This window comes from Chelonia mydas, chromosome 4, assembly GCF_015237465.2.
Source record: "Chelonia mydas isolate rCheMyd1 chromosome 4, rCheMyd1.pri.v2, whole genome shotgun sequence".
NCBI classification, from domain to species: domain Eukaryota; kingdom Metazoa; phylum Chordata; order Testudines; family Cheloniidae; genus Chelonia; species Chelonia mydas.
Window position 1 is genome coordinate 128,386,853 of NC_057852.1, and position 12,923 is coordinate 128,399,775.

Genomic DNA, 12,923 nt, shown 5'->3' on the forward strand with positions numbered 1-12,923 from the left:
AGCCCTGAAGCCCAAGCCCAAGGAGACCAAGTCAGTTGGTGTGGGCCAGCTGCAAATGTTTAATTGCAGAGAAGACATATCCTTAGAGCCTTCTGTTACCATGACATAAAATGTCACTTCAGTCAGATGCTGGAGTCAATTGGATTCAGTGACAGACCTTTGACACTCCTCTGGTCTATAGTACACCAACCTGACTCACTCATAGGTCCTAACTAGAGGCGCATTTTGTGGAAGAGGGAGGGGGTTAGAGAGACAGAAAAAGTCCTCATCAAGGACTAAGACTTCAAGATATCAGACAAACCTGTGAGTTCTCTTTATACTTATGACAAGAACAAAAGCATCAACACAAAAAAATTTTTAGTATTAAAATTATTTTCTTCAAAACTTCCCCAATACACTCATCTCTAGACTAAGACCAGTCTTCAGAAATTTCAGGACAAAGGTTAATTCTCCTAAGAGAAAGTCTCAGTATCTGTCTCCTTCTCGTATGGCCCCTCCATCAACCGACATTTTAGCACAGCTGAAAGTCCCACCTCAGTCTTGTAAGTTAGTAAGAATCAAACTTGTCACAGTGCAAATAATAAAACTGAACTTGACACAAAAGTAAAATAAGTTGGAGAACTGGCTTTTTTATCCCCTTCAGCCCATGTAAAGCTGCCATCTGGGTTGCTTATTGTGTATAGTTTTTGTTTTTAAAGAAAAGCAACTATAAAGCTTTAAATAAAAAACTTTATTAAATCATTTAGACTTGAAAGAAGTCACAATAATTAATGCACTCCACAACTGTAGTAAGTGCATTCTGTACACCACAACCCAAACGGATTGATTCTGCATTTTATAAATAAAAATGAACATATTTACAATGAACAATAAAAGCTTCGCATTAGGCAGTTAAATTAGCAGATGACACAAATGCCTACAGTTGATTTAAAAAAGTACAAATCTACAGTATTACATAACATACTTATGACTTAATTAGGTTTAAAAATTCCAGAATTTCAAGATTTTGATATATGCTTAATTTCTTACTATGGCTCTTCATATCAGTATCTATAACCTTTTTTGGGGAGGGGGAGCGGGGGACAAAAACCTCCTTTTGCTCTCTACAGGCTTGTTAGTACAAAACACATCCCCTAAAATCTACTATGGCGTGGAAATACAATCCACCAGTTCTTCTAAAGACAGGCTATGAATAGTGACCATATGTACACCTGTGATACTTTTACTTTAAAAATAGTGCAGATTCCCAGTTTACCCACCAGGGACAAAAATGGAGTCATGATTTTTCAAAGTTTCAAGATCACCTTCATTTCTCCAGAGAGGAGAGAGATCAGGGAATATAGTCATCAGGTTTAGAGACTAATTTATTCTATAAAAATACAGTATTTTAATTCTATTTACATATTACAGATCTCTCCAGTTTCCCCAGACAGCTAACATTTACAGTATCCAAACAAAATGGAAGCAGTGTGCTGGAGCAATCAACCTATGAGGGTCAAGGTAGAAAGAGTAATGGAATGCAAAAAGTTTAGTTATTGGCTTGCATTGGGTCATCTAACAATAGTGAACAAGATTAACGGAGCTCCATCCAACCTGTTTTCTGCATAACGTGAGAAATCAAGAACAACTGTTTCAGAGAACAACATTACGTGCCAGAGGTTCCGGCCTGCTGAACAGTCACTTTGAGATGTGTTGAGCATACTCAGGATAATTATGCCCAATTATTTGCTTGGTTGTCTTGAATGCTTAATTCCAGAGGAACTCATTGTCCGTGACCTCTGCCTAAGCAGTGATTTTGCTGGGAGTTCTAAGTCTTCAAATAAAGAGTTTTCTATGATGTCTTCTGCCTCTGGTCTTTCAGTGGGACTTGGAGAGAGCATGTGCTTTACCATAGCGTACTAGAAGAAAACAAATGATGTCCTAGGTGACATTTCAGACAGCAAAACTATTTTCAAATGGCTTTGGTATTTAATGTTCTAGCTTTAGTTTTAGATGCATGAACAACTAGAAGACACCCCAAAATATTTTTCTAGCAATTTGTTCATTAATCCTTTGGCACAGTAGTTGGGAGTGTATAAAAGGCCTGAAATCTGGATTCACAGTGGCATCAGATTGACCCTTATGTCTAAAGGATTAAAGGCCCACTTGTCTAGTCAAATCTGGCCCAAGATCTTTTAATAAAGCAAAAGGGGAAAAATAATAATTGCACATTTACAAACTCTACAAATCTTGGGCCAAGTTTCCCTTAAGCATGCACTCAATCCTTAGATTTAAGGAACTACTGATAGCTAGTCTTAAAGGGAAACTCAATGTGTCAAAGCATAATATAAGTAGATACACATTAAATACATATTTGAAATAGTTAAAACTAAATATTTACTGTACCTTCAGAGAAATAACGCACCTTTAATCTCACTTCAGCTCAGTACTCACAGCAGACCACACCTGTAGAAGTCAGGCTGAAGAGGTAGCTGGAGAAGGAGGCTGATCTAGTCTGAGTACAGGGCTGAAGCAGCCAGAAAAGAAACTGGAAATGAGAGAGACTCAATTTCTCATGAAGGGTTTTTTCAAATTAGAACCCTCTTCCTCTGAAGTTATCCTACTACTTTAAAGGGACAGATTTGACAACCCAAAATATGGCATGTCATGCCCCCATGATATATATTTTCTTACACAATTTTCCCCTTAATGAGATTCAACTCTTATAGTTGGTTCCCAAGGGTGTGTGAGAGAATTCATCTGCAGCCCCAGTTTCACTTATCTAGGACTGTTTCCTGCATTATGAATATGGATTTAAAACAGGAGGATGGGATGGATGGGAAAAGAGATTATGTAAGGTGCATGCTCCCACATTAGCAAAACCAGATATTTTCAACTCATAGCAATTAGACTATGTGGGGCAAAAGGTATCAGTGTACAGTTTACAGCACTGTGATTTAAAAATTACTACTCCTTATTTCAGAGGCACAGTAAAGTACCTGAAATAGGAATTTGATTTAAAAACAGAACAGCTAAAACTACTTCTCTTGTCTTTGCCACTTGGCATTCCAGTTACTTTGTAATATAGAACTAAGATCAAATATATTTACCTCCTGTGCATATTTTTGAGTAAACAATGGTGGAAACTTCAAACTTCGTACTTCAGTTAACGTCTGTAACATTATTAAAAAGGGGTCATTAAACATCTTGCCCATTTAATTATTGTTCTCAAAGTTAAGATACTAACTTACAAATACTAACAAAATGCACTACACAAACAAATCAGTCCGGCACAATACTTTTAATACTGCTGATGAACAAGAGAAAAACGGTAGTGTTTATTAAGACTTATGTGATTGGTTAGAATTACTATGCACTTAAATAAACATGCAAGTCACTGCTTCCCATGGGACAGAGTTTGCACTCAGAGACGTGACAGAAGAGTTCTGGGTTTGTAATGCTAAGAAACCCAGCCGCTTCCCCATAGTAATTCTTTTCTGGTCCAGCCAAGTACCATCAACAGAGCAATATTATGGACAGTGTACTGCTAGGGACACTTGGAATTGTCTGTATTACACCTAGGACAATCAAGGTTAAGATCACCAGCTACAGATCTTAGAAAGCCAAATGGATATTCAAACCTACTTCATACTTAGGGACTAATGAACAGATTGATTACAAGTTTTATAATTCATTAGAAACTTAGTTGCCTTTGTGCAACATAACCTATCTCCGTTACAGTCCATGTTCACTGCATACCAAACGTGTTGACTCCCTCTAGTGGAAATATTTTCCCCAGTCAATTATAGTTACAAATTACTATGCTGCTGCAGCTAATAATGTAATAATATGCCTTAATTTCCAGTACTAACCCATGACCCATTTGAGCATGCCTTAGAAACAGGAGATGCTTTGAATTTGACTTTGTTAAAAAAAGGGCCCCATTTGCAGCAATTTGAACACAAAATCTGAAGCTTAAAGTCAGTCAAATATTATTATCCAGGAACTGAGACGTCTAAATCCCTGACGAGTCATACCGCTGGGTGGTGATGGCTGTTCTAACATGGCCAGGAAAAACAGTTTCATGGGAAAAGGGCACTGAAATCGGGGGATTAAGCAGGATGTCATCTGAAGAATCCTGCTCTCTTTGTAGGACTAAACAGATCAGCATCTGATGTTCTAATTTAGTAGTAACTTGCACTGCCACAGCCCCACATCTGCCTGAGCCCTGCGGCTTTGGTCTGAGGAAGGGGCAGAAGTGACTCTCATGCTCTGAGTCCTAAGCTCTCCGTTCCTTGTCTGTTGCCCAGGTTTTATTGGGGGTAAGGCACTACTGCCTAGCTAACAGGTCAGGGAGAGGGCTCTTATTTTTGGCTACTAGTGCTCAATCATGGGTAGTTCAAAGAGCCAATTGAACAGCCCTTTCTTACCAGCATGACAGGTGAGTGGGAGACAGCTGATGGGGGAGGAAGTGAGCACAGGATTAGCTAAAACGCCCTCCTGGGTAGGATTAGCTGAAGTCAAGGGGGTCTCTCTCTCTCTCTCTCTCTCTCTCTCTCTCTCACACACACACACACACACACACACACACACAAATAAAACACTAAAGAAAATACAGTGAAAACAAAAAAAAGGGAGATTTCGCTTCTGGTTAGCCATAGACTCATGGGGCTTGTCCATACAGACACTCACTGCATGGCAAGCCGGGGTGTAAATCTACAGCATCCCAGCCGGCTGTGCACTAAGTGTCCATGTCGATCCTGCTATCATGCACTAACAGTTCTGTAGGGTGCTTTGATCTACTGCTGATGCATTGCAGATTTACACCCTGGCTTTCCGTGAATGAAATTGCTATACAGACAGGCTCCTGGAGGTAGCACGCTGGATGCAGTGCAATTTAGAGTCCTGTTCCCTTGACTTACAGGTTTGCTTCTGCATCCATGGCAGAAAGTGGACAGACAATGATCTTACTCATTTTATGGGCTTCTTGCCTGAGGATGAGAAGGAAAAGTGTTTTTAGGGGAATGTGTCCCAGTAAATTTAATGTTACTATTTTCTGTTTCTGGAAAAGCAGAATTAGAAATGGTTTTGGCAACAAGTGACTCAAGTTAAGCAATTACCCTTGCTCTCCTGGGGCCATGTTCATATAGATTATAAAACCCCACAGCTATTAGGACTCCTTACCCAGTGGAGTGCCATACTGCAATAGGAGACAGGTTTCAGAGTGATAGCCGTGTTAGTCTGTATCAGCAAAAAGAACGAGGAGTACTTGTGGCACCTTAGAGACTAACAAATTTATTTGAGCATAAGCTTTCGTGGGCTAAAACCCACTTTTATCAGATGTATGCAGTGGAAAATACACACATACACACACACACGCACACACACACTTTCAGGTCAGAGTTATGTTCAGTGGCAGGCCTGTGATACAAAATTTGAACTACGTCAAAACAGTCCACTTCACAAAGAATTTAAATCTACCATTTGTGTCAATAACTAACCTTGGTGGAAACAACCACATGTCCTCTCCTACACACACCATTATTCACCAAGGGCAGGCAAGGCTCCTTCCCTGGCCCTCATTCCTCTGCTGTGAATGAATTCTCAAGGAGCAATATGCATTTTTCTAAATCAGATTTTCCTAACAGGACACTGTTAAGTGGGAATTATGATACAACAGACTGTAGCAGGAAAAACCAGTAACCTCTCCCTAATTCATGGCTAATGCAACATGTGAACAATGAGAGTCACCCAATTGCTGGAGAAGTAGGCAAGGCTGCCTTAAGGTCAGGAAGTCTGTTCTGACTGGATGGACTTCAAAAGCAGGGAAAAGCAGCAGAAACCTTCCCTGGATGTTTTGGAGGAAGGGGAGGAGAAGAAAGGAGAGAGAGCGGATGGGGTAAAAGGAAGAAGGTGACATAGAAAATGGATCCAAGAATTGGGTTTCAACTCAAAAGCTGTAATGTGATCTCTGGGTTCTGGTAAATTCTAGTTCTATAGCTTCCCTTAGATGGCTGTAGAGATGAAGAAATTATGGCCTCATAATTAAATTGCCCATATTTGCTCTACTGTACAAGTTCTGCATACTGCTCCAGGTCACTCTGCTTGGAGGTTGACACAAACAATTCTTTATTACACTGCAGCCAATTCTGTCATGTCTTACTGCTGTATCGTAATAACCTCACACAAATATGTGGTAAGCCACTTTCATACAGTACATTATAAACAGAAATGGTGGAATTGAGAATAGTATTTTTGCACAAGAGCATACCTACCCTAACCCGCTCCATCTGAGTATTAAAGGGGTAAAGCAGCTCAAACAGAATCAGTCCCAAAGAGAAGATATCCACTTTGTGTGAATACGTGTTCCCATAAATCTGGAAAATGCAAAATCAGCTTCATGTTACTTGCAGTGTTCTGATAGTATTGATCAGTGCATCTGAAATCACTATGGAACACACAAAACCCCGTTTAGTTCAACACACACAATCAGTTCTGTACAGGGCTGAAGAGGGTGATTCATCAGACACTCTATTCAAGTATTCAGATTTTATCTGAATAGAGAACAGTAATGGTCTTTCCTTAGAAGCATAACTGAACAAGTTTTACAAGTAATGTTTTAAAAGTAACACTGAAAATGACAATATCAGATTTCAGTTCATACTGAAATTTTACTTTGATGGGCACAGCATAAGAACCCGAACAGAACTCTGATCACATCAAGTTACAATCCTCCAAGCTAAAAAACAGATCAAGGTCCTGCACCCTGGGAATCTGCTATATATTACCAGGAATAAGGTCATTATTCCTTCAATTCCTAGGCTGGATTTTCAGCGGGGCCTCAACGTGGCTTCCACGTGCACTCACCCAATTTTGCATGTGCATTTTTCCAGCACCAACCTCTGCATGTGCAGTTGGACTTAAAAAAAAAAAAGCTCGTGTGAATTCCATCATGTGGGTTCACATAAGTCAGTGCTGGAAAGATGTGTGTACAGGCATGTATGTACACAAGTGGATGTCGAACTCCAGTTCTTGATAACCCCAATATCGGAACATACACAATCATGGCATAAAGTTGATCCTGATCACTTAATACTTGTCTGGTACGCAGAAATAAATTAAATAAACTTTAAAAAGACATTACATTTTTTCACATCTTTTTTTCAAGAAGAGAATTAAATCCATTCATGACACTGCATCGTGCAAGAGAAAAACCTCACCTGTTCTGGGCTCATGTAAAGTTTGGTGCCAACTTGTCCCGTGTGTCTGGCATAAGCTGGCATTGGAGTAAGAACAGATTCTTCCTCCTCATCTTGGTCCATAGCAGTTACCAGGCCAAAGTCCCCAACCTTTACTATGTCATCCATTGTAAAAAATATATTGGAAGGCTGGAAAACCAATCAGATGAGAGATAAAAAGAATTACAAACATGAAACAAAAGCCTTTACCTCTCTATCTACAGGTTTCAGAGTAACAGCCGTGTTAGTCTGTATTCGCAAAAAGAAAAGGAGAACTTGTGGCACCTTAGAGACTAACCAATTTATTTGAGCATAAGCTTTCGTGAGCTACAGCTCACTTCATCGGATGCATACTGTGGAAAGTGTAGAATATCTTATTATATACACACAAAGCATGAAAAAATACCTCCTCCCACCCCACTCTCCTGCTGGTAATAGCTTATATTACCAGCTTATATTAATAGCTTATATTACCAGCAGGAGAGTGGGGTGGGAGGAGGTATTTTTTCATGCTTTGTATGTATATAATAAGATCTTCTACACTTTCCACAGTATGCACCCGATGAAGTGAGCTGTAGCTCACGAAAGCTTATGCTCAAATAAATTGGTTAGTCTCTAAGGTGCCACAAGTTCTCCTTTTCTCTCTATCTACAGCAATTCATTCAGGCAGACTATATTAAAGGTGAACTGCAAAATATAGATTTACTTAACTGAGAATCCCAGTTACTCTGGCAAAGAGCATGCAACATTAACTGAAGTATCACTTTCTTTAAAACCCTTTAACTGATAGTGGTTTGCTACTGCCTCCCTGTAGAAGGTTGAACACACTTTACAAATATCTATTGTCAACATCTCTGAGGGAAACACTCCTGGAGTAAGAGTGGGGGCAACTAAAGGTGCATCTACATGGCACACTTCTTTCAGCAGCATGTAGTATGCCTATATAGGATGCCCCCAGCAGGGGTGTAAAGAGCAGTGTAGACCGTGAAGCACTGCTTAGACGAGTAAAGACACGCCTGAAGTCTGTGGGTATGTACCTGGGTATATATCAAATACGGTTTCTACTTGCCCAACCAGTGTCTTCCTGTCTATATTGCTCTTTTTGGCAGTGCAGTCTCCTGCTGCCTCCCTGCTGCTGGAGCCTTTCCCCGCCACAGGGAAATACTCTGGAAGTGGAGAAAAGGCTCTGGCAGGAGGAAGGCAGCAGGAAACTGCCAGACTTTCCCTGCTGCCTCCTCCCTGCCAGAGCCTTTCACTGACATGTAGCTACATGCCACAGTGTGGACACAGCCTGCTTTTCACAGCAACATGTAGCTTGACATACCCTAAACACTGTCTACATTGGTATGCAGTGTAGACATAGCCTGAGTCACAGAGAGGTTCCTGATTCCCCTTTGATCACCTGGCTGGGTTGGGAATTAAGTCACAAATCAGTGGCTGGGTCAGGAATGGACATCTGTAGTGCTGACCCCCAGTCCCCTGATCTGACCTGTAGACCACACTCCCTTCTGAGTAGTTTTGACCCAAACTGCAACAACACTCTTAATTACAACATTACAAACATAATGGAAAGCTGAGAATTAAGTCCTGCTTTCCTACAGATATTATGCTGATTTAACTGCTGGAAAGCCAGACAAATATATGCACAATGGAACAAAAAGATAATTCCTGATTTAAAATCTAATATTTTTATGGTTTATGAATGTAGTAGTGAACTAGTCTCAGCTTTGCCTCAGCCCCAGCTTACTAACGGCCAGAAAACACAAATCACTAGCAATAGCTACTTCTGAATTATATAGAAATGGAATGATCTCACAAAGAGCAGCTCAGGAATGCCTTATAGCTTCTGACCCATAACGACGTTTATGGTGTGTGTCTATACACACAATGCTGCACACAGAGAAGATCATCTATATAACAATGGTTATTTCTAAATAATGTGCTGCGAGTCTCTATTCTGTTTGGTCAGTGCCCTCAGAACTTCCTACTGACATGCCCACAACACACATGGCTGCCTACCCTCCCACTACTTCAGATATTAAACACATGAAAGGAGTTATTTTAGTGGAGAAAGGGTGGACTTTAAGAAGGGGCCAGAAGAAGCAGGGATGGATGAGACATTAGGAATGGGGCTAGGTGAAGAGATGGCTAGAGGGAGTTGAGGAAGTCTACTCCCCTCAGAATTCATCATCAGATTACAGGGAAGTGCACGGCTGAGAGGACACAGGACACGTTTATTGTCCGTTAACTGTGGAGCAGGGAACAAAACTTCCTTGGCAGAGCTGGCGCTGTGGAATGCTTTTCCACAATAGTAAACAATGGTTACAAACCTGACCACCATCATCTCCAAAGCACACCTCACTACCTTGGCTTTTCCACCATTGCCACCTGCCCATGGTGTGGGGTAGCGGGATGAGTGAGCAAAAAAAAGTCTAACCAATTTATTTGAGCATGAGCTTTCGTGAGCTACAGCTCACTTCATCGGATGTAGCTCACGAAAGCTCATGCTCAAATAAATTGGTTAGTCTCTAAGGTGCCACAAGTACTCCTTTTCTTTTTGCGAATACAGACTAACACGGCTGTTACTCTGAAAAAAAAGTCTGTTGACTTGTGTGTCAAAAGCAGATAGCTCTGAGATGAACACGGTATAAATCTACAGACAGGGAGTGCCTTGTTAATTCAGTAATAATCACTCCCGGAGCTGGTGAACTCAGCTTCAGGGTTTGTTTCCTACAATAATTTCCTAAAATGAATACCTTGGCCTTGAGAGTTTTAGTGCAGGATAATTACCACCTTGTAAATGCAGAACATCCTCAAATTATCTATAAAGGTATTTATATGGCCCTCATCACCAGTGTATGAACACCTCCCAACTAAAATGAATAAAAACTCTCCCTTCCCCAACCTTCTCTTCCTGTAGGTGAGTTATCAAAATACGTATTTCAGACTGTAGTATGGAACTAGTCTTCTGGGCACAGATTCCTCCACTAGTGATTTAGATACCATAGCCTCAGGTTGTCTCCAGTTTACTGACATGCAGGAAGTTGAAGACAAGATTACACTTCCTCCTCCAAGACAATGAAAAGGAAGGAAGTGTTATGGATAGGGAGAGGGAGGGATTCTAAGAAGAAGGGGAATTGGACCCTTAAGAACAGATTTTTTTTTTCCCCCAATCCTCTCTCCCTTTACCTAGCCTAGCCTATAGCTTCAAGCAATCAAGGAGATCTGGAACTTTCAAACATTGCAAATGGCAGCAAAAACAAGCCAATGAGTAAACAAGGAAGAATGACTTCCTGAGAGGAAAAGATCAAGCAGTATAGTCTCTGATGTAAGGTAACAGGTCAAAGGGAAACTTTAGAGGGATGTGGCAATCACTCAGACTCTCAGAAAACTTTTCTAGAACATTCTTTGAACAAGATAAAGAAGTTCTCAGTAGTATGATTTTTTCATGTCAGCAATGGAGCAAACTGCCTTTCTGGAAAACTGCTGCCTGGTTAGGGAACTCTGTCTGCAAGGTTTCCCATCCAGTGAGACCTTTCGTCTTATGGTGTCATTCTGGGATTATGATGCTTTTCAAGCTCATTCTGGCATTATAATGAAAACGACAGTTTTATGTTCACGTGGCTCATTCCCTTCCAATGAAATCGAAGTGTGACATCTCTCACTGGTTGAGGGAATAGCATAAATTCCTTTTAACTTGAAATGAGGCCAGCTCTGATCAGTGTGAGCCTTAAATACCTGTATTTATAATGAACAATCCTGGAACTACACAGTTAACGAAGTGTGGTTACTTACTAAAATGGTACGAACAACCTCTTATTATATTGGACAAACCACAGAATTCGGTAAAGATTTGTTCCAGTAAGTTTCAAGAACCACAGGAAAAAAAAGTGAATAAACTAACTTGTTGATTCTACCAAGAAAACTCATAAGCTTCCCTCGTAAAACAGCATCCAAATATCGTAGCTGCAAGATACAGATTTTAGACACTTTTTTGGACACTGAATAAAGAACGTTGTTAATTCAAGGGAATACCCCGAATGCTGCTTATACTAAGCAAGAATTTAGAAATGGGAGAGATTTAGAATATCTTATCCACCTCCTTGCCAGTGTCTATAAAACTTTTAGGAGGCCCCCGCAAGATTCTAACTCACAACTGCTGGTTTAGAAGAGCAGAGCTCTAACTCAAGATCTACAGGAAAGACAGTTACCTGTTCTGTAACTGGTGTTCTTTGAGATGTGTTGCTCATGTCCATTCAATGACCAGCCCTCCTTCCCCACTGTCGGAGTTTCCGGCAAGAAGGAACTGAGGGTGGGGGGAGCCGGCAGTGCCCCTTATACTGTGTCATACGCGTGCCACTGCAGAGGGCACCAGAGCCAATCCCCTATGGATACCTCTGAGGGAAAAACTTCCGGCACCAGTGCATGTGGCAACCACACACACCTACAATGGAATGGACATGAGCAAGCACTCAAAGAAGAACCTCAGTACCCTTATATTGGAGAACCAGTTTAAGCCACTGAGCCCAATGAAAGGCTCTAAGAAAGCTATAAGATACCTATAGTAGTATTATTACTATTGTGTTTTAATAACTCCTCCCCCGCCCCCCATGTGCGGCAAGGTACCAATATGTTTACAGTTAAAGTACCTGAAAATTATCCTTCTGTTCCGTTTCTCAGGGATTAAAATTTCTGATTCTTGGTTCAAAAATCAATAGTAAAAGAAGTTTGCTGGTCCCAAAAATATTTGGACTGGTTCCAAGTGTTTCTAACTCTGGCATATTTTTGCTGTTGTAACTGATTTTGAACTCTGTAAATGTTGGTAGTTGCACAAACCTTAAAATTCTTTGTACCTGTGATGGCTGCCTTCCCCAGCACAGTCTGACTGTGTGTTGCAGTCAATGTCAAACAGTTACTGTTTCCATGTTTGAGGAGCTATAACATTTCACATAAGTGGGGAAAAAATGTGGACTTTATTTTGTTCTTCCAAGTTCAATATTTACTCCAATTAATTGGGCAATGACAGCTCCTCAACCAAACAGGAACTACCTCTGATGTCAGCAACAGCATGGAACTCAGTTTCTCAGAATTCATTGGGAGAAGCAGCGACAGTGAAGTACAAATAGTATCTAAGTTTCGATATTCATCAGTAACTACTGTTGGTGTACAACAGTGATTCTAACGCTAGAAGTTCTAGAGCTAGCAGCCACTAAAGTCAGGTCAGAATTTAAGTAAAGGGGGAAAAGGTACAATGACAATCAGAATGATGCTATTTTAATTTAAGACCTCAATATCTCAAACCATCAGAACTAGAAACAAACACTGCAACAGCTTCCCCATGGTGAACAGCATTCACGTCTAGTCCTGATGTTTTAATAGATATCAGACATTAAAAAGACATTACAATCCTCAGACCAGTTGTACTGGGGTTTTGGCATTGGTCCAAGAATTCAACTGCGAGTAGTTTAATTTTCAATTCTGGAGTTACAGCACTTTTTACCTTCTATAACCAGAGTTCCTAGCAAAGGGAAGAAGAGAGATACCAGTATTAGCTGGTTAACTTTGAATTGTAGAACTGATTTCAAAATGGAAACTAACTATGCCCTCTAGCTCAACAACCACCTAAGGTGCATGCTACCATAAAGTAACTCCACTGGAAACAGAGTGAACTAAAGGATGTCATAATGAATGCAGCTTAACTGTGCC

General features: G+C 40.5%; 1 protein-coding gene across 3 annotated transcripts in view; it reads right to left on the bottom strand.

The window, feature by feature from the left end:
- Positions 1-711: 711 nt before the first annotated feature.
- EIF2AK3 (eukaryotic translation initiation factor 2 alpha kinase 3) overlaps positions 712-12,923 on the bottom strand; it is a 72,414-nt gene continuing 60,202 nt past the window's right edge. Inside the window, exons 14-18 of one of the 3 annotated variants that reach the window (XM_037898313.2) lie at positions 7,200-7,367; positions 6,255-6,356; positions 3,090-3,152; positions 2,405-2,506; positions 1,766-1,898 (exon numbers count right to left, since the gene is read on the bottom strand). In XM_037898313.2, coding sequence (XP_037754241.1) covers positions 2,423-2,506; positions 3,090-3,152; positions 6,255-6,356; positions 7,200-7,367 — 417 coding nt within the window. In that variant the 3' untranslated portion in view covers positions 1,766-1,898; positions 2,405-2,422. Of the gene's footprint in view, positions 1,899-2,404; positions 2,528-3,089; positions 3,153-6,254; positions 6,357-7,199; positions 7,368-12,923 lie in introns of all 3 variants that reach the window. The other 2 variants (XM_037898312.2, XM_037898311.2) reach the window with 2 other exon arrangements.